At 44.3% G+C, this 21,952-nt stretch overlaps 4 protein-coding genes across 10 annotated transcripts in view; 3 read left to right on the top strand and 1 right to left on the bottom strand.

Moving 5' to 3' along the window:
* The window catches only part of LOC135913740 (zinc finger protein OZF-like), a 269,769-nt gene that overhangs the window by 139,177 nt on the left and 108,640 nt on the right, over positions 1-21,952 (top strand). The window lies entirely within an intron of this gene.
* LOC135913737 (zinc finger protein 84-like) overlaps positions 1-21,952 on the bottom strand; it is a 104,974-nt gene that overhangs the window by 1,887 nt on the left and 81,135 nt on the right. For 2 of the 3 annotated variants that reach the window (XM_065446364.2, XM_070523868.1), the window contains exons 7-8: positions 6,929-7,039; positions 2,048-2,350 (exon numbers count right to left, since the gene is read on the bottom strand). In XM_065446364.2, coding sequence (XP_065302436.1) covers positions 6,952-7,039 — 88 coding nt within the window. In that variant the 3' untranslated portion in view covers positions 2,048-2,350; positions 6,929-6,951. Of the gene's footprint in view, positions 1-2,047; positions 2,351-6,928; positions 7,040-21,952 lie in introns of those variants that run through there. The other variant, XM_065446365.2, reaches the window with a different exon arrangement.
* The window catches only part of LOC135913739 (zinc finger protein OZF-like), a 48,432-nt gene that overhangs the window by 15,622 nt on the left and 10,858 nt on the right, over positions 1-21,952 (top strand). For 2 of the 5 annotated variants that reach the window (XM_065446369.1, XM_065446367.1), the window contains 2 exons: positions 8,723-8,929; positions 18,178-19,848. The exons of 1 other annotated variant lie outside the window; for it this stretch is intronic. In XM_065446369.1, coding sequence (XP_065302441.1) covers positions 8,737-8,929; positions 18,178-19,166 — 1,182 coding nt within the window. In that variant the 5' untranslated portion in view covers positions 8,723-8,736 and the 3' untranslated portion in view covers positions 19,167-19,848. Of the gene's footprint in view, positions 1-8,722; positions 8,930-10,823; positions 12,188-18,177; positions 19,849-21,952 lie in introns of those variants that run through there. 2 more of the 5 variants (XM_065446371.2, XM_065446368.1) reach the window with 2 other exon arrangements.
* On the top strand, positions 12,499-15,823 carry LOC135913693 (oocyte zinc finger protein XlCOF6-like). Its single transcript, XM_065446273.1, has 3 exons — positions 12,499-12,522; positions 13,124-13,131; positions 14,113-15,823. Exons 1-3 carry the CDS (start codon positions 12,499-12,501, stop codon positions 15,014-15,016), a joined length of 936 nt encoding a protein of 311 aa, XP_065302345.1. The 3' UTR covers positions 15,017-15,823.

The raw sequence follows: 21,952 nt of genomic DNA, 5'->3' as shown, positions 1-21,952 counted from the left end.
ATGGCTTCAAGCTATTTGCCAGGGCACTGACCTTCATATGGTAAAGTTAATGGAATTTGAGAGATTACAACAAAATTCAACTTAAACCTATAAAATCTGGCGTCGGTGAATCAAAAACATGTTGCCATCAAGAACACTTCATTGAAATAATTGTATAATTCGCTTCTGCGGACTATGCAATTTACAAATACCTTTACACCCCGCTTTGATTTTAGGTGATGAACCACTTGTGCCCCTTCAGAAGTCCTGAAGTTTCACGAACAAACCGGTTTTATGAACAGACAACATAACTTTTGCATCCTCTACCATTGGTTTGTGAATGCCTCGTGTCTGGTGCAGCATGGCCCAAGTCGATTTTGTGCCATTAATCCTGATTTAACTAACTTTACCTGCTAGTGTGTTGATTTGCATGGCGCTTTACAGCGGGAGAGGTTTAGATCATGGCTTGTCCGCTTGTCACATTCTTGTGATGGCAGAGCAGAGTGTGCGTCAAATAGCTTACACTTTGAGCAAAACTGAAGATGTCATACTTATTTAGGCCTATAGGGGGACGGCAATCAGTAAAGCCCAGGTCGCCAAGTAGTTTTATCTGACAAAGAATGGTTTGATCACTCAAAAAGAAGTTATCGTATATTTTTGATGTATAGCCTGCACCAAAAATATAACAGCAAAGTTTGGGTGCGGATCATATGCAAATTTCGCTTTGAGGTGTGCCTTCACCGCAGTGTAGCGCGCGCTACCGTTGAGCCACGCTACAGGGCAATGTTCATCATTGAATGTCATCGCCTTGTTAACCCATTCTTCCTCCCCTGCGTGTTGAGGCTCCCTTCTCCCCTTCTTCATGGTCGCTCATTATCGTTCTCTTTATGGGTCATCAATTTGCACTCTACCAGCTGGCTAATAGTGCACGCACTCAACGGCCCAGCAGCATCGTCAAAAGGAGGTTTTACATGTTGTTGGGTTATAAGCAGAAGAATACGGTATGTCCTAGCTAGCTTTTTACAATCTAACCTTGCGAAAACGTTGCCAAAGAAGGCCTTCAAACCTCAAATGCTCGTTGAGGATCACAGGGCAAGCTGGGTTAAAGCTTTTTGACACTGTCCTCCAAGGGTCGTAGAAATCCGTAAAAGTCTTCAAACACTCCAGATTCTCTCACTTTGTAATTTTTCACCTTTCTGAAAAATAATTTGTATGGATAGATTTCAGAGTCATCAAGCATTAAGATGCAGAAATATTGAGTAAATCAAAAAGGGCTAATAGGCGTCATTTGTTCCATTTTACCTGAAATCACCCTCAAGACTTCCCAAATCAAAAAGGAAAAGAAAGCTCAATAATTTTAGTATCTGTGTTCATTTTTCACATTTCATAATACTACTACCTTTGTTTCATTTCTGCAGCATTGAGGCCTTCTATTTCTCCATCAACAGCCAACGGTGGGAATTCACCGCAGGGATGCCTCCACCAAGATAATCTCTGTGACTGTGAGGCTAATAAACTATTTCATGTGGAAGCCCATGTCAGGGTACATACTGACGCGCATCTGTTTATGTGCCATTTGTGCCCTTGGAGCTTCTCAAGAAAAGATGCCCTGAAGAGGCACTTGTGCATCCACACGGGTGAGCGGCCATTTCAATGTCCTTCATGCCTTCAGAGATTCTCACAAAAGTCCCAGGTCAAGCAACACATGCGTACCCACACAGGCGAGAAGCCATTTCAGTGCCCTTCATGCCCTCGGAGCTTCTCACAAACACCCCGCCTGAAAGACCACCTGCGCACCCACACCGGTGAGAAGCCATTTCAATGCCCCTCATGCCTTCAGAGCTTCTCACGAAAGAGCCACATGAAAGTGCACCTGCGTATACACACAGGTGAGAAGCCATTTCAATGCCCTTCATGCCCTCAAAGCTTCTCACATAAGTCCAGCGTGAAACACCACCTGCGCACTCACACAGGCGAGAAGCCATTTCAATGCCCTTCATGCCTTCAGAGGTTCTCACGAAAGACCCACCTGAACACCCACCTGCGCACCAACACTGGTGAAAAGCCATGACAGTGCTCTTCGTGCCCTCAAAACTGCTTGCATACGTTCATGCATTCAGAAATTCTCGCTGATGACTGCCATGAAGCAACACCTGAGTATTCATTCATTCCTGAGTGTTCAACAGTTTTCTGTGGGAGACAATGTTCTTGTTTGAAACTACAGAGGACCGCCAAGATTGCTTCTGGGTTCTGTGGTGCGGCAAAAAGGGCCTGTTTATTGTGCGGCTATGGTGCGCATGCTGCAGGGCTTCGTAGCGTGGCATCATCACCAAGATCAGCTTCTCCCGGGTACAGTTGGCGTCTCCAAATCCTAAAACAAGGACAGGTTTTGGGAGTTCTCGAACACACCTGCGGGGACGACTACGGCAGTTCACATTGCTTCAGAGGCTACACCATCTGTACGAAGATGTCCTGCCCGCAATCAACAACCACCAGATCCCAACAAGCCATCTTAGTTTTGTATAACCATAGCTCTCCACAAATTAAGCGAGAATAAATGTTGCGTATGTGATAGCACCGCATGCTGTCGATATTTTCAGCGAGTCAACCTTCCAGGTAGGTGCATGAACCGACTGCGATTGCTTATAAGGCTGGCATGTATGTCTTCTGGCACTTACACTTGTACTTCTGTTCTTGCTGCATTATGTAGCAATAAACTGTTTGGTACTGTTCTACGTTCGTCAGCAGATTCCTACAATGCAATACTGACGCCATTGCCTTTCGGCACCAAAGTGCTTGGCATGGGATGCATTATTCTCATGATAGCAACGCTCTGCGTTCCTCTAAACGGTTGTAAAATGTAATGCCTTAGATTTTGTCATAATACACCAAAGCTGTTTGGAAAAATACACTAGAATGTGCATTCTAATAGGGCAAACATACCATCTACAGTCAGTGAAACATTCAGCACACTCGAATGTAGTTTCTCGCATTGTGCAAATTGTTGCAGCACGAAACGCTGACACCTGCTGAACTGGTGGGCTCCCGAGTGCCACGAGACGCTTATTGTCTTTTTTGCTGCTTCGCATGCTCGTTTGCATTCTTCGAATTCGGCCTGGGTCAGGAGCTTTGGTTGGGGCATTATTTTGCTGACTTGGCAAGAATCATTGCAGCATCAACGTCCAAGTGCAATGAGCTAGGGGTGCTAGAGCGCACCTAGATGCATTATGTTGTTTTCCGATTGCACAGTGTTTAAAAATGGTGACGGGAAACCGAAATGAAATCGAGCTGGTGGGTGATGCCGAAATATGAGGCTGCCGGAGCGAAACATGATTCTCACTTCATGTCGACTGCAGCAACGAACATCGGTGTGTTTGGGCTATCGCGTATTAAAAGCATGCATTACGCTTCCAATGACACTATGCCACAGATGGTGTCAAACGTATAGTAGGTGAAAATGCTTATCGCAGAAGGGTTGGCTGGAGTAGCTGTGAATGCAACGTGCGAAGGCTGACGAGATTCGCTGGTATCAGAATGGCAAACTAAGGGCGTGTCATCATATTAACTTGGCACGGGCAGGTGCCAGTTGTAAGTTCAGCGCCGTGTTTGTCTCCTCCTCATTCTGGTCCCGTCGTTTATGCGCTCTTTGAATTTTTATTATTACCATGCAACGCCAACTCGCCCAATCCGCTGCCCTTCTGCAGGTGAGTACTGTGGGGAAGGCTGCTGTGGCAACTGCCTGCTACTCTGAATCGCGTGTGCCTCGCACCTTTTCTTGTTCACATAAGATCTAGCGGCAGAATGCAGTTTGGTAGTTCACAGAACGCTGGTGTTGAAAGATCTAAATTTCTGGGAACGTATGAAAGGGACCTTGGAATGATTTTGACAGCTCTGTACAAATGCACTGATTTGTTAGGGTAGGTCCTTCTAATCCCTAAGTGGTACATTTAAGTGCTCCGCATTAAGTGCATAATTGATTATAAGTAGGAGTGTGCAAATAGAAACTTTTCAGACCGCATAATATAAATTGAATAATTCCAGAATCGAAATGATTGTGAATACTTTTCTGATAGTTTTTGAATAAGCAGCCATTTTCATAATTGATGTAAAACGGTATTCAGATCGTAGTAGCCATACATGCAGCATCTTTTTGTCATGACATTGTACATTGTCAAATGTTTATCAATATGCACAAATGGAGCATTAGATACAATTAAGCAGTTTCTTCGCATATACAGAACTTTCTGAAATTGAGAATGATTCCTGTAGTGTATTGCACTACATAGCTACTCAAGTCTTATACATATATTCTGCCTAGGGGATAAAAATTAGTCATTGCCTCAATTTTATGTTTGATTGAGCAGAGTTGACATTTTAAAGTATTCGAAAACTACTAGAATAATATTCGCAGCACGCCTAAATATAAGGCCTTAAAAATGTGCATTGCTATTGATCGCAGCGGCACCGGTCCTCTGACTGCCACAGTACTGCAACGCGTTCGATAGAGTCAATGTATGACAATGACCAAAATTTTGCATGTTTCAAACTCTTCTTGTTCAATTTTCCAGACTTGCTCTCTCAATCGCAAGCTAAAAACAACCGAAAACGTAAACAGCATCACCATCATTCCATTTTTCTTCAGCCTCAAACCTGCGTTGCACGCATCTCTAGTGCCAATTCAGAGTTTCCGTTTCCTGTACAGCCTCAATAGCAGGCACTCCTTGCTGCACTTTCCCGTGAGACTTCACGTTGTCACTGTTGTCGCCGTTTGTTAGTCGCATATGGTCAGTTGTACTGTTCGTATCGCCTATAGTGTACATTGTAGTTCGCTTCAGCTGCATACTGTAACGCTAGGCTCAGCCGCTTCGACAACCAGTCCTCTGCAGTGGTTTCATCGGCAGCTGTGAGTGATTGTGCTGACACTGCCTTCATCATTTGCCTCCAACTTGACAAAGGCTTCGAAACATGGAAATTATAGCACATTGACACGATGGAACAGAAGGTCACCATTATCAGGCAAGTGCAAAGTGGCGCTTCGCAATCGGACGTCACAAAAAAGTTTGAAATCTTGAAGCAGACAATATCAGACTAGGAAACATGGCGAAGATTTTAGAAGCCGCCGAGCAATCTGCTGGATCCCGACGAAAGAATGTCAGCCAAGGTGCCCACCCAAAACTTGAGGAAGCTACTCTGATGTGGCTGAAAGCCATTATTGCCAAGCAGGTGCACGTGTCCCATGATGTTTTAAATCAAAAGGCAGCAGTCCTGGCACTTCAGATGAATATTGAGGGTTTTAAATTTAGTGATGACTGGATCCAAAATGTCAATGTCCAAGATTGACAGTGGCCCGTCTTTGACACTGACCCCGATGCTTACCCAAAGTGCTCTATCATCAACCTAGTTGCTCATTGATTTCATGCATGCTAAATATAGCTGCTACTGTTTGCGCAGCAGCTGGATGCGATGCAAACCACAAGGGCAAACCCTAAACTTCCGCGAAACCAAGTGCAGATTTCTTACTATTTCACTGCACCTAATGCTTAAGATGCTGTTTAAAGGTATAAATACACATTTTATTTTTCACAACTTACTTTCTATAATGTCTATTCTTTATCTTTATTGGCAAGTTTGTGTTTGTGCAGATTTGCGAGCGCCGTGATTAAGTCCCACATGGTCGATGCCGTATATTTACGGCACTGTCTGTATGTTTAAATAAACATGCCACTTTTTCAATTCTTTGTTACCCAGCAAGTGTTGCCACTGCTTGTACGGATACAGGGAGCTATTTCTTAATGCAAAAGCATTAAATGGCTCATGAGGTGGATAACCTGGCATTGGCGGCATGACCACATGATGGTACAAAAATGCTACGAATCCTCGACCGTTGGTGGGAGCTGAACCTACAACCTTTGGTGTTCAGGCTACAAACCCTCAATCTTTGGTTTGAGTCGAATCCACGACTTTCCACTGTGGCATAATGTCTAAGCATCGCACAGTCGTTGCAATGCATTCGCTTTCATCCACGTTGGGCTAACTAAGTGCCCTTGGTATTTTTATTTATTTTTATTTTTATTTTTTAGCTTTGCAGTCTCGGCTTTCATTCCACAGCTTCCTTAGGCTGGCGTTTCAGCGACCGCTTGCGCATCTGCTTGTTGCCAGTTGCGTGGCGGTTAGTTTTGATTTTGTATTGCAGGCTGTTTCTGTTCATTGCACTAGTCAAAACAGATTTCTATCTGGTTTATAATCTCTCAAAGGCTCACTGCTATATGTTTGCTCATTTACTGCTTACAGGTAGGCACTAGTACATACAAGCGATGTCGCAGTGTACGAACGATGCTGCCATGCCTCTGTTTTCTTTACTCGAGACTTTTGAAAACTGACTGTCCCACATTTGCGATGGGATGAAGGATTACTGCAAGTTTCTGACTCGATTGGTTTTTCTGACGGGTACACAAACATGGGGTTTTTTTGCATGCGCTCATATACACAATTCGATTACACTATGGCCGTGCACGCTGGTTGCTTTACTGCATGTGAGTCGAGCAGCGATTTCATTGATGCTGACTACTGCCCAAATGCCGAATTGCAATGTATCTATTTGTGGATTTTATTTTATTATAAGTGTTTGTGCAAGTGCATCTGAACTCATGAATAAACAATGCATGCTCACCTAAAGAACATTTTTTGTCACAGTTATCACTCTAGAAAAACAATGTGGTAACTTTTTTGTAAAGTAAGTGTAAATGTGCAATAAACAAGTTAGACACAGGGGAATCGCATTTGGCCAAAAAGAAAAGGACCCCAAAAAGGTTCAAGAGGAAGGTGACTGGTGGTACATTCATTCTTTAGTGATGATTGGTGACTTTAATGTCATTAGCAATCTTATTATTGGGCAACAGTTTATTGATTATATGTTTTATACGATGAGTAATATGAAAAGTGCACATACCCAGTGGTGCTTGCCCAGTGACCCTAGTTGGTGTCAAAGTGGTTCAGCCAAGAGCAGCACGTAAACAGTGCAGCTGCGCTGCGGAGCACCTGAACAAGGTGGCGGTCAGACCTGCAAAGCAGCAGCGGGTGCTAAGAATCTCTGGATCTGGGCAGGCTGCCACTGGAAATTGAACCTGGTGTACTGAAGCAGGCCGACCTTCCCTGCCGGTTGCCTTGTTTGGCTATGAATGCTGCCTTACACATCAGATGGCAAGAAACTAGACACGGTGCTGCTAACAGCCTACAAGCAAGCCCTAGGCCTGCCCCTGTCAACCTCTACCAAGAAACTACTTCAATGCTGGGTGCCTATAGCGTAGTGCAGAATGTAGAAGTGTGAGATATGGTAAATGGTAGTGTACATAGATTAGTTAGGTCTAGGATAGTTCTCAATTTGAAGAGGGAAAGACCAAATAAGTTAAGAGGAAACAGACCAACCTAGACACACTCGGGGTAAAAGTAGATGAATTCAGGCTGGTGCTCTTGGACAAATATGCAGCTTTAGAACAGAAAAATAAAGATAATATTAAAGGTAATGAGTGAAACCTTAACTAGGGTGTAACTTGGAGAGATGGGAACAGAGCAAACAAGTGTAGCTGACGTAGTTACATTTAGGGGAAAAAGAGCTAGCCAGGCCATGGAATGCATAGGGCAGATAATCAGTGGTTTATTAGTTATGGAATGGGTGTGAAGGAAAGGAAAATACACTCGAGGACAGTAGAAAGTTAGGTGGGATGATGAAATTAAGAAATTTGCAGGCACAACTTTAAACTGGCCAGTGAAGACGGGGGTAAATGAAGATCACTGGGAGAAGCCGTCCAGGATCATTGAAGAGCAGCACATATGAAGTGCCACACACCCAGTGACCCAACTTGATGTCAAAGAGAAGAGCAGCACATACCCACTGTTACATGCTCAGTGACCCAAATTGGGCCAACAGTTGGTTTTCAACCCAGTTCCTTCAGCACAGCAGCCAGATGCTCTGCCCATTTGACGATAGACTGCTCAGTGTCCCAAGTTGGTGGGAAAGAGGTTAGGTGCATGCATCCGTCCGTCCGTCCGTCCGTCCGTCCGTCCGTCCGTCCGTCCATCCATCCATCCATCCATCCATCCATCCATCCATCCATCCATCCATCCATCCATCCATACTGCAATGTATGTATGTATGTATGTATGTATGTATGTATACATACATACTGAATTGGGGGGGAAGTTCTTAAAGAATGCTGTTGCATTAAAATGAACTTTGGCAAACATTTTAATGGGTTGGGCAGGTAAATCACAGTCTGTTGGGGATCCTGAATGGGTAACAATGGAAGTGATGTGCAAGCGTGGACAGCAGACAATTAGGTAGTGTGATGAAATAGAAAATTAGCATGCATAGGATGGTATCAGCTGGCCAAAGACCTGGGGAAATTAAGGATCCTGCAGCGGACATTAAATAGGCTGATGGTGATGACCTTAGGATCTTCCAATCGCTTTAAAATGTATAAGATGAAAAAAAAAAGTCAGAGATACGTTCTGCTGTTGTAAACCTTGCACAAAAAAAAGCTTTCCGTGCTTTTGAGTATTTAGTCTGAGTTTTTCCTTGTAGTGTAAAGACCATAGTTTGTCTTTAGGGATACTGAACCGTAAAGGTTACATTGTTTTCCATGGCTATGCATTGTAAATGCCTCTGCATTTATTCTATTGTCAGATTTACCACTTCTTCTTGATGCTGTAACGGGACTGCAATCACTCCAATTATTTTCTGCAGGTCTCACAAATGCAATGAGCCTAGCTGAGAGTATCACTGCCACAATGGCATGCCTCGCCCCTTCCAAGGTCATCGGTGAGGTTGAGGTTGGCACACAGTGCAGCTTGCCTCTGGCTGACAAATCTGTTGGGTGCTCCTTCAAAGCAGGCAGCGAGTCAAGGAGCGTGCAGACCATAGAGACTGTGGATCAGTCAAGCTCCTCTTCAGGTGGGTAGCGACCGGCACTTCTCTTACATTTGCTTGCTTGTGTGAGTTTGTGGTAAATAGCCAAGTCTGCCTAGCTTCGTATGACCTGCCCAAGTGTGTATTACCTTTTGTTGCTGACAACATATTAGTTGGTTCATCATTCTCATCTGCATTCTGAGTGGAGGCACAATGCAAAAATACTGCTCTACTGAACACATTGAAGCACCTTAGGTGATAGAGCTTAATCCAGAGCCTTCTTGCCCTAGTGTTGTAGCGCTTAAGTTGCTTTACGATAACTATAGGCCCAGTGAGTCTCTTAGTTATGCCTAAATCAGTATATTAGTGCAAAAATGTAAATATAGATCAATGTGGAATGTATGCCCCTGTGTTTGAGGTGAATAAAATTCAAACAAAATTCTATAATGCAGTTAACTGCAACACATACTTTGTATTATCAATGTGCTCATTCATTGAAAGGGGTGAAAACCACATGGGAACTGTCGGGATTCTTGTTCAGGGACAGCTTTCAGTCATGACATCCCACAGCACATGACTAAGCAGGGCTAGGCGTGCACAACACTGCCATCAGGCATTGAGAAGGATGCACTGGACACTTGAGGCGCACACCAGCTATCACTTCAGCCAACCTGTAGTTTTCTTCAGGTGACTGCTGGCCATGCTCTTGTTTCGATCCTCTCCTGTTGAAACAACTTCACGTTTTTTGCTTAGTGTTTGCAGTGGCCAGACAAGACCTCTTATGTACCGCCAATTTATCCCAGCAGATAGTTGGTCTTCTGCAGCACTCTTGTTACAGTGTGCTAAAACCTCATCCAGATATGCGATGCGAAAAATCAAGCATTTTCACAACGAGAAGTGAGAGACTAGTGAGCGAATTCAATTGAATCTGCTGTTATCAGTAGAACTCGTGCGTGGTGCTCACAGTGAAATCCCACCACAGTGTCTCCACGTTCACTGTTAACAGGGTAGCCATTGCGCAACAAAGCTTCCAGTGAAAATCGACAGTTACACTGCTTCTATTTCTAACCACTAAAACCAGACTTTGCACTGCCACAATCGCACTGTACACTTCCACCTATGTTATCACATTGTTTGCAGAAGCAGTAACGAAGTCAAATCTGGGGATGTAATTTTTATACCCCTAGCTGCATTAACACATGATTGCACAAACTTTGTAAAGTTGGCATGTTGGCCGTAGTAAAAACAAAAATGATGACGCTTACTCCATTTTGACAACTACAAACAAGGAAACTTCCTTATTTTGGTTTACAGTATACATGGCAAACACAGGAAGATTGTGCTAAAGTTATTTTGCAACAGCTGACTGAGGTGCAGCCTCTCCTTGGTAATTCAGTCGCATGCGGTTGCAGCATAAGATTTGCAAAATGGTTTACATAACGTTTATTGGCACGAAGTGGAATTCGGATCTTTTCTTTGTCACAACGTTATAGTAATACAGTCACCGATTGATTTTATTCGGACACCCGATTTTCTGTACCTGCCAGAATATTCAGACTCTGCCATGGCACCGTAACGTGCTCCATGCAGCCAGTGTATAACAACGACCAAGATTTTGCATGTTTCAAACTCTTCTCGTTCAATTTTCCTGACTTTTTCTCTAAATCGCAAGTCAGAAGCTACCGAAAACACTAAGCACATCGCCGTCATTTTGTTTTTCTGCCACTTCAAATCTTCATTGCATGCATCTCTCATGCCCATTCAGAGCTTTCGTTTCCGGTACAGCCTTGCTAGAAGGCACCACTTGCTCTAGCCGGACCTCCTGCGAGGCTTAGCGCTGTCATGTTTGTCAGATGTCATTGCTGTCGGCACTTGTCAGACGCATATGTTCAGTTGTACTGTTCCCATCACCTCTAGTGCACATTGTGGTTCTCTTCAGCTGGATACCGCTATGCTAGGCTAAGCCGCTTCAACAACCAATCGTCTTCAGTGGTGTCATCAACAGCTGCTACCGATGGCACCAACACCACTTCCTTGTCAACCTCCAACTTGACGAAGGCTTCAAAGCGAAGAAATTATAGGAGATCAACGATGGAAAAGAAGGCCACCATTATCAGACAAATGCAAAGTCACCAGTCACAAGTGGACGTCACAAAAGAATTTGAAATCGCGAAGCAGGCAATGGCAGAGTACCTAATAAACAAGGTGAAGATTTTAGAAGCCACCGGGAAATCTGCTGGATGCCGATGTAAGAATGTCAGCCAAGGTGCCTGCCCAAAAATTGAAGAAGCTATTCTGATGTGACTGAAAACCACGATCGCCAAGCAAGTGCCAGTATACGGTGACGTTTTTAGTCAAAAGGTAGAAACCTTGGTGTTTCAGGTGACGGTTTTAAATTTAGTGCTTGATATGAAATGTCATTCTCCGAGATTTACAATGGCCCATCTTTGACACCGACCCTAACTACAGGAGTCGGACCAGATGCCATTAAAGGCACCTGGTGGTCCAAATCAATCGGGAGTCCCCCACTATGGCGTGCCTCATAATCAAATCGTGTTATTTTGCACATAAAACACCAGAATTCAGAAAAATGGCATGCCGCAGGGTCCTATTTTAAGCACAACACTGTTTGTGCTGAAAATTAACTTTAGAAACAGAATTACACCCTCTTCTGTTATGCATTCTTTATACCTTGTTGATTTGCAATTTGTGTGCTACGCATCAAACATGCTAAATTAAGGACGGCAGATTCCAATGACTTTAAACAAAGTGATACGATGAGCAAATAAAGGCGTCATCCGTTCCTCTACTAAAAAAGCTGTCACTGTGGTTCATTTGCAAGAAAGCGGTTTACAACTGGACCCTGTCATGAAACTGCATGAAGCCGTACTACCAGTCAAATAGGATCACAAGTCTTTAGAGGTCTTATTTCATAAGCAGCTGAACTTCCTAGTGCACATATATAGTCTGAAGATTGAAGCAAGCAAGGCACTTAATGTTCTCAATATCCTGTCCTGGGAGCACTGGAGCTTTGACCACCAATGTTGTCTGTGTATCTGTCGATGCTTTGTATGCAGTAAAATAGATTCTGGCTGCATAACTTATGGCTCAGCCAGACAGTCATACGTCCAGCAATTAGATCCAATTCATAATCAAGGGCCATGCCTAGCAATCAGTGCCTACAGGACATCACCTATTTTCAGTTTGCAATCGGAGACTAATGAGCTGTCCTTGGAACATAGGAGAGTGCAACACATGCTTACATACATTCTCAAAGTTCGATCATCGCCATAGCACATTTGCAATAACATTATCTCCTGCTTCGATACAAGACTACACTACACGAACAAAACACGTGCAGTTATACTTCTCATACTACAGTGCAAAAAAAAATTTTGAGAATATGATGTCCCTAATGAAGCACTTTCTGTTGCTAACAGGCCAACCGTATTACCCCATTGGGGTGACTTTACACAGTTGCTTCATTTTTCATCAACACACTTAAATAAGCACGATAACCCCACACGAATACATAATACACAAGTCTGGCACAGTACAAGAAACATGCCACACTTACACCGAATTTTACACCGACTAGTCAGAGGTGCAAGGTTATGAGGGAAGCAGCATCATCGAAGGTACGTGGGAACGTACTGTTAGGCTACCACTATGTGTCTCTCTTTTCATAGCTGAATGTTATGCTCTGAAGATGGCAGCGGAAAAAACTACAAGAGTAGTAGCTTATTTGAAGGCCAATCCATCCACTTCTGCTCGGTCCCAAGCCACATCGCGATTCCAGGAAATGAAACGGCGGATGAGTGTGCAGCTAAGGCAAAACACCAGGCTATTTCGAAAATAACAGTACCATTTAGCAATGGGCTTCAAGCTATTCGCCAAACGCTGACCTTCAAATGGCGAAGTGAATGTAGTTTGAGAGAAAACAACAAACTGCAACTTAGTTAATCACATAATGAAATAAAGAAGTATACAATGTACAAATATTGTTACACCCCGCTTTGATTTTGGGAACTGAACCACTTGTGCCCCTTCAGAAGTCCTAAACTTTCTCGAAGAAACCGATTTTATGAACATGCTTTCGAGCAATGCAGCTTTTCCACCCTCTACCATTGTTTTGTGAATGCCTTGTGCCTGGTGCATGGCCCAAGTCGCTCTTGTGCCATTAATCTCGATTTAACTAACTTTACCTGCTAGTGTGTTGATTTGCATTGCGCTTTGCAGAGGGAGAGGTTTGTTGAGACTATTCCTTGTGCATTTCAGCAATCACTTGTCACCATTTTATGATGGCAGAGCAGAGTGCGCGTCAAATAGCTTACACTTTGAGCAAAACTGAAGATGTTGTTATACATAGTTAAGCCTGTACGAACGGCACAGAGTAAAGCCCAGGTCGCCAAGTAGTTTTCTGTGATAAAGAATGGTTTGATCACTCAAAAAGAAGTTATCGTACATTTTTTATGTATAGCCTGGACAAAAAATATAACAGGAAAGCTTGGGTGTGGTTCATAGGCAAATTTCGCTTTGAGGTGTGCCTTCACCGCAGTTTAGCGCACGCTATCATGAAGCCATGCTACAGGGCAATGTTCACGATTGAATGTCATCGCCTTGTTAAACCATTCTTCCTCCCTTGCATGTTGAGGCTCCCTTCTCCCCTTCTTCATAGTCGCTCGTTATTGTTCTCTTTATGAATCGTCAAATAGCACTCTACCATTTCGTTAATAGTGCACGCACTCAACGGCCCAGCAGCATAACCGAAAAGGAGGTTTTACATGTTGGTGGGTTATAAGCGGAAGAATAGGGTATGTCCTAGCTGGCTCTTTACAATCTAAACTTGCGAAAACGTTGCCAAAGAAGGCCTTCAAACCTCAAGTGCTCGTTGAGGATCAGAGGGCAAGCTGGGTTAAAGCTTTTTCACACTGTCCTCTAAGGGTCGTAGAAATCCGTGAAAGTCTTCAAACACTCCAGATTCTCTCACTTTGTAATTTTTCACCTTTCTGAAAAATAATTTGTATGGATGGACTTCAGAGTCATGAAGCATTAAGATGCAGAAATATTGAGTAAATTAAAAAGGGCTACTAAGCGTCATTTGTTCCAGTTTACCTGAAATCACCCTCAAGACCTCCCAAATCAAAAAGGAAAAGAAAGCTCATTAATTTTAGTATCTGTGTTAATTTTTCACATTTCATAATACTACTTTTGTTTCATTTGTGCAGCATCGAGGCTTCTATTTCTCCATCAACAGCCAACAGTGGCAATTCACAGCAGGGATGCCTCCACCAAGGTAATCTCTGTGACTGTGAGGCTGATAAACTGTTTCATCTGGATGCCCACGTCGGGGTACACACTGACGAGCATCTTTTTAAGTGCCATTTGTGCCCTTGGAGCTTCTCAAGAAAAGATGCCCTGAAGAGGCACTTGTGCATCCACACGGGTGAGCGGCCATTTCAGTACCCTTCATGCCTTCAGAGATTCTCACAAAAGTCCCAGGTCAAGCAACACATGCGTACCCACACAGGCGAGAAGCCATTTCAGTGCCCTTCATGCCCTCGGAGCTTCTCACAAACACCCAGCCTGAAAGACCACCTGCGCACCCACACAGGTGAGAAGCCATTTCAATGCCCCTCATGCCTTCAGAGCTTCTCACAAAAGATCCACCTCAAAGTCCACCTGCGCACGCACACTGGTGAAAAGCCATTTCAATGCCCTTCATGCCCTCAAAGCTTCTCGCATAAGTCCACCATGAAAAGCCACCTGCGCACTCACACAGGCGAGAAGCCATTTCAATGCCCTTCATGCCTTCAGAGGTTCTCACAAAAGGCCTACCTGAAAGACCACCTGCGCATCCACACAGGGGAGAAGCCATTTCAATGCCCCTCATGCCTTCAGAGCTTCTCACAAAAGAGCCACCTCAAAGTCCACCTGCGCACGCACACTGGTGAAAAGCCATTTCAATGCCCTTCATGCCCTCAAAGCTTCTCGCATAAGTCCAGCATGAAAAGCCACCTGCGCACTCACACAGGCGAGAAGCCATTTCAATGCCCTTCATGCCTTCAGAGGTTCTCACAAAAGGCCTACCTCAAAGCCCACCAGCGCACCCACACAGGTGAAAAGCCATGACATTGCTCTTGATGCCCTCAAAGCTGCTCGCATACATCCAGCATGAGGGAACACTTGCAAACCCACACAGATGAGAAGCCATTTAAATGCCCTTCATGCCCTCGGAGCTTCTCGTGCAACTCCAACATGAAGGAACAGCTGCACACCCACACTGGTAAGAAGCCATTTCATTGCCCTTCATGCATTCAGAAATTCTCGCTGAAGAGTGGCATGAAGCAACACCTGAGTATTCATTCATTCCTGAGTATTCAACAGTTTTCTGTGGGAGACTATGTTCTTGTTTCAAACTACAGAGGACCACCGAGATTGCTTCTGGGTTCTGTGGTACGGCAAAAAGGACCTGTTTATTGTGCGGCTATGGTACGCATGCCACAGGGCTTCATAGCGTGGCATCATCAACAAGATCAGCCTTTCCCGGGTACAGTTGGCGTCTCCAAATCCGAAAACAACAAGGACAGGTTCTGGGAGTTCTCAGAAACAGCTGTGGAGACAACTACAGCAGTGCACATTGCTTCAGAAGCTACACCATCTGTATGAAGATGTCCTGCCCGCAATCAGCAACCACCAGATCCCTACATGCCATCTTAGTTTTGTATAACCGTAGCTTCCCACAAGTTAAGCGAGAATAAATGTTGCGTATGTGATAGCGCCACATGCTGTTGATAGTTTCAGCAAGTCAACCTTCCAGGCAGTCGCATGAACTGACTGCGATTGCTTATAAGGCTGGCATGTATGTCTTCTGGCACTTGCATTTGTACTTCTGTTCTTGCTGCATTATGTAGCAATAAACTGTTTGCTACTGTTCTATGTTCGTTTGCAGATTCCTAAAATGCAAAAGTGATGCCATTGCCTGTGGCACCAAAGTGCTCGGCATGGGGTGCATATTTCTCATGATTGCAACACACTGTTCGTTACCTTAAATGGTTGTAAAATGTAATGCCATAGCTTTTATCATAGCACACCAAACCTTTTTGGGAAAAAAACGCTAGAAAACACATTCTAACTAGGCAAACATACTATCTGAAGTCAGTGAAACGTTCGGCAGACTCGAATGTAGTCATCTATGCATTGTGCAAATTGTTGCAGCACGAAACGCTGACACATGCTGAACTGGTGGGACCCAAGCGACATGAGATGCTTATTGTCTTTTTTGCTGCTTCGCATGCTCGTTTGCATTCTTCGAATTCTGCCTGGGTCAGGAGCTTTGGGTGGGGCATTGTTTTGGTGGGAAGATTTAATGTGCTGACTTCGCGAGAATTGTTTTGGCCTGAGCATCCAATTGCAACAAGCAGGGGTTGCTTGAGCGGACCTAGATACAATATGTTGTTTTCCGATTGCATAGTATTTAAAAGTAGTGACAGGAAAACGAAATGAAATCGAGCTGGTGGGTGGTGCCGAAATACGAGGCTGCCGGAGCAAAACGACTCTCACTTCATGCTGCCTGCAGCAGGGAACAGTGGTGTGTTCGGGTTATCGTGTATTAAAAGCATGCATTACGCTTCCAATTACACTTTGCCACAGGTGCTGTGAAACGTATATTAGAAAATGCTTATCACAGTAGGGTTGGCTGCAGTAGCTGTGAACGCAACGTGCGAAGGCTGACGAGAGTCGCTGGTATCAGAATGGAAAACTAAGCGCGTACCATCATATTCACTTGGCACGGGCAGGTGAGTGCTGTGGGGGAGGCTGCGGTGGCGACTGCCTACTACTCTGAATCGCGTGTGCCTCGCACCTTTTCTTGTTCACACAAGATCTAGCGACGGAATGCAGTTTGTTGGTTTACCGAACGCTGGTGTCGAAAGATCTAAATTTCCGGGAACGTATGAAAGGAACCTTGGAACGATTTTGACAGCTCTATACAAATGCACTGAGTTGTTAGGGTAGGTCCTTCTAATCCGTAAGTGGTACATTTAAGTGCTCCACATAAAGCGCATAATTGATTATAAGTAGGGGTGTGCAAATAGAAACATTTTAGACCGCATGAAATACGAATAGAATAATTCCAGAATCGAAATGAATATCAACACTTTTCTAATAGTTTTCGAATAAGCAGCCATTTTCATAATTGATGTAAAACGGTATTGAGGTCGTAGTAGCCATACATGTAACATCTTTCTGTCATGACATTCTACATTACCAAGTGTTTATCAACATTATCATTCCTTACCCGTTTCAGCAATCGCTTGTCACAATCTTGTGATGGCAGAGCAGAGTGCAGGTCAAATAGTTTACACTTTGAGCAAAACTGAAAATGTTGTTATACATTGTTAAGCCTATACGGACAGCACTGAGTAAAGCCCAGTTCGCCAAGTAGTTTTCTGTGATGAAGAATGGTGTGTTCACTCAAAAAAGAGTTACCCTTTTTTTTTTTTATGTGTAGCCTGCGCCAAAAATATAACAGAGAAGTTTGGGTGTGAATTATATGAAAATTTCGCTTTGAGGTGTTCTTTCACCGCAGTGCAGCGCACGCGACCATGAAGCCACACTTCAGGGCAATGTTCGCCATTTAAAGTTATCGTCTTGTTAAGCCAGCCTTCTGTCCCTGTGTGTTGAGGCTCCCTTGTCCCTTCCTTCATGGTCGCTCATTGTCCTCTTTATGGGTCGCAAATTTGCACTCTACCAGTTGGCTGATACTGCGCACGGCGCCACCAAATGAGAACTTGGATCACGATAAGCTGTGCTCAACGGCCCAGCAGCATAACCGAAAAGGAGGTTTTACATGTTGGTGGGCTATAAGCGGAAGAATACAGTATGTCCTAGCTGGCTCTTTACAATCTAAACTTAGGAAAACGTTGCCAAAGAAAGCCTTCAAACCTCAAGTGCTAGTTGAGGATCAGAGGGCAAGCTGGGTCGAAGCTTTTTGACACTGACCTCTAAGGGTTGTAGAAATCCGTCAGTCTTCAAACACTCCAGATTCTCTCACTTTGTAATTTTTTACCTTTGTGAAAAATCATTTACATGGACGGACTTCAGAGTCATGAAACATTAAGATGCAGAAATATTGAGTAAATCAAGAAAGACTACTAGGCATCATTTGTTCCAGTTTACCTGAAATCACCCTCAAGACCTCCCAAATCAAAAAGGAAAAGGAAGCTCATTAATTTTAGTATCTGTGTTCATTTTTCACATTTCATAATACTACTTTTGTTTCATTTGTGCAGCACCAAGGCCTTCTATTTCTCCATCAACAGCCAACGGTGGCAATTCACAGCAGGGATGCCTCCCCCAAGATAATCTCTGTGACTATGAGGCTGATAAACTATTTCATCTGGAAGCCCATACCAGGGTACATAGTGACGAGCATCTGTTTAAGTGCCATTTGTGCCCTTGGAGCTTCTCAAGAAAAGATGCCCTGAAGAGGCACTTGTGCATCCACACGGGTGAGCGGCCATTTCAATGTCCTTCATGCCTTCAGAGATTCTCACAAAAGTCCCAGGTCAAGCAACACATGCGTACCCACACAGGCGAGAAACCGTTTCAGTGCCCTTCATGCCCTCGAAGCTTCTCACAAACGCCCCACCTGAAGGACCACCTGCGTGTGCATACAGGTGAAAAGCCATTTCAGTGCCCTACGTGCCTTAAGACCTTCTTGCATAAGTCTAGCCTGAAAGATCATGTGCGAAACCACACAAACGAGAAGCCATTTCAATGCCCCTTATGCCTTCGGAGTTTCTCGCGCAAGTGCAACATGCAGGAACACCTGCACACACACACAGGCCAGAAGCCATTTCAGTGCCCTTCATGCCTTCAGTGCTTCTCACGAAGGACCCACCTGAAAACCCACCTGCGCACCCATACAGGTGAGAAGCCATTACAGTGCCCTTCATGCCCTCGGAGCTTCTCACAAACGACCCATCTGAAAGACCACCTGCGCACCCATACAGGTGAGAAGCCATTTCAATGCCCCTCATGCCTTCAGAGCTTCTCACGAAAGAGCCACCTGAAAGCCCACCTGCGCACACACACAGGTGAAAAGCCATTTCAATGCCCTTCATGCCCTCAAAGCTTCTCGCATAAGTCCACCCTGAAATACCACCTGCGCACCCACACAGGTGAGAAGCCATTTCAATGCCCCTCATGCCTTCAAAGGTTCTCACGAAAGACCCACCTGAAAACCCACCTGCACACCCACACAGGTGAAGAGCCATGACATTGCTCTTCATGCCCTCAAAACTGCTTGCATACGTCTAGCATACGTTCATGCATTCAGAAATTCTCGCTTGAAAGTGCCATGAAGCAACACCTGAGTAGTCATTCATTCCTCAGTATTCAACAGTTTTCTGTGGGAGACTATGTTCTCATTTGAAACTACAGAGGGCCACCGAGATTGCTTCCGGGCACTGTGGTACGGCAAAAAGGGCCTGTTTATTGTGCCGCCATGGTACACATGCCACAGGGCTTCGTAGCGTGGCATCCTCACCAAGATCAGCTTCTCCCGGGTACAGCTGGCGTTTCCAAGTCCGAAAAGAACAAGGACAGGTTCTGGGAGTTCTCAGACACACCAGCGGAGACGACTATAGCAGTGCACGTTGCTTCAGAGGCTGCACCATCCGTTCGAAGATGTCCTGCCCACAATCAGTGATCACCAGATCCCTACATGCCATCTTAGTTTTGTATAACCATAGCTGCCTACAGATTAAGCGAGAATAAATGTTGTGTATGTGATAGCGCCACATGCTGTCAATATTTTCAGCGAGTCAACCTTGCAGGTAGGCGCATGAACTGACTGCGATTGCTTATAAGGCTGGCACGTATGTCTTCTGGCACTTGCACTTGTTCTCCTGTTCTTGCTGCATTTTGTAGCAATAAAATGTTTGCTGCTGTTCTACGTTCATCTGCAGATTCCTGCGGCGCAACAGTGACGCCATTGCCGTTCGGCACCAAAGTGCTCGGCATGGGGTGCATAATTCTCATGATTGCAACACGCTGTGCGTTACCTTAAATGGTTGTAAAATCTAATTTTGTAGCTTGTATCGTAGTACACCAAAGCTTCTTGGAAAAAAATGCTAGAAAACACATTCCAACTGGGCAAACATACCATTTGATGTCAGAGAAATGCTCAGCAGACTCAAATGTAGTTATCTACGCATTGTGCAAATTGTTGCAGCTTGAAACGCTTACACATGCTGAACTGGTGGGGCCCAGAGCGACATGAGATGCGTATTGTCTGTTTTGCTGCTTTGCAAGCTCTCGTTTGCACTCTTCGAATTCAGCCTGGGTTAGCAGCTTTGGGTGGGGCATTATTTTGGTGGGAGGTTTGACATGCTGACTTGGCGAGAATCATTACAGCGTGAACGTCCACGTGCAACAAGCTGGGGGTGCTCTAGCGGACCTAGATACATTATGTTGTTTTCCGGTTGCACAGTGTATAAAAATGGTGACAGGAAACCAAAATGAAATCGAGCTGGTGGGTGATGCCAGAATACGAGGCTGCCGGAGCAAAACGACTCTCACTTGATGCTGCCTGCAGCAGGGAACAGCGGTGTGTTTGGGTTATCGCAAAATAAAAGCGTGCATTACGCTTCCAATTAAACTATGCCACAGGTGCTATGAAACGTATGGTAGGTGAGAATGCTTATCGCATTAGGGTTGGCTGGAGTAGCTGTGAATGCAACGTGCGAAGGCTGACGAGATTTGCTGGTATCAGAATGGGAAACTAAGCGCGTGTCATCATATTCACTTGGCATGGGTAGCTGAGCGCTGTGGGGGAAGCTGCCGTGGCGAGTGCCTACTACTCTGAAACATGTGTGCCTTGCACCTTTTCTTGTTCACATAAGATCTAGTGGCAGAATGCAGTTTGGCAATTTGCTGAACACTGGTGTCATTTTTATCTAAATTTTCGGGAACGTATGAAAGGGACCTTGGAACGATTTTGACAAGTGCACTGAGTTGTTGGGGTAGGTCCTTCTAATCCATAAGTACATTTAAGTGCTGCACTTAAAGTGCATAATTGATTATAAGTAGGGATGTGCAAATAGCAATCTTTTAGACCAAATCAAATACGAATTGGATAGTGCCAGAATCGAAATGAATGTCAATACTTTTCTGATAATTTTCGAATAAGCAGCCATTTTCATAATTGATGTAAAACGGTATTCAGACTGTAGTAGCCATACATGCAGCATCTTTCTGTCATGACATTGTACATTATCAAGTGTTTATCAAAAGGCACAAAGGGAGCATTAGATACAATTAAGCAGTTTGTTCGTATATGCAGGACTTTCTGAAGTTGAGAATGATTCCTGTAGTGTAGCCTGTTGCACTACATTGGTTCTCAAGTTTTATATATATTTACTGCTTAAGAGATGAAAATTATTTTTTTTCTGCTGCAGTTTTATGTTTGATTGCGCAGAGTTGACATTTTAAAGCATTCACAAACTACTAGAAAAATATTCATATTTACGAATAGTGGCTTTTTGATTCATTATTCGAAAGTGTTTAATATTCGCACATGCCTAATTGTAAGGCTTTAAAAATATACATCGCTACTGATCGCAGCTGCACCGGTCCCCTAACTCTGCCATGGTACAGCAACGCGCTCCATGGAGTCAATGTACAGTAAAACCTTGTTAATTCGAAATCCCGGATAATTAGAAGGTTTTCTGCAGTCCCGTATTTTGCAATGTAAATTTGACAGGATAATTCGAACCAGTGACAGTAATGAAAACTAGGCCAACCCGGCTAACTAGAAGATTTGGGGTGCTGTGCGGCAATTCTCAATGCCATTTCACTGCAAACCTGACAAAACGACAGCCATTTGGAGCCACATGGCGACGCCACATAGCAATCGTGATTATTTATAGATGAAGTGCCTGACCCATAGTACTGCTAGCACAAAAATCAGTCCATGGTATTCTCCACGCACCACCGAAACGCATGCCTGCGGAGGGGAAGACGTGCTTCACTGCAATGCAGCTGGCGTACCGGTTTTGTCAC

This window comes from Dermacentor albipictus, chromosome 8 (genome assembly GCF_038994185.2).
Source record: "Dermacentor albipictus isolate Rhodes 1998 colony chromosome 8, USDA_Dalb.pri_finalv2, whole genome shotgun sequence".
NCBI lineage: Eukaryota > Metazoa > Arthropoda > Arachnida > Ixodida > Ixodidae > Dermacentor > Dermacentor albipictus.
The sequence above is the reverse complement of the archived record's forward strand: the minus strand, read 5'-3'. Positions and strand labels throughout refer to the sequence as shown.

Excerpts from the sequence above, each read along its gene's own strand:
- LOC135913693 (XM_065446273.1), top strand. The coding sequence starts at position 12,499 with ATGAGGGAAGCAGCATCATCGAAG.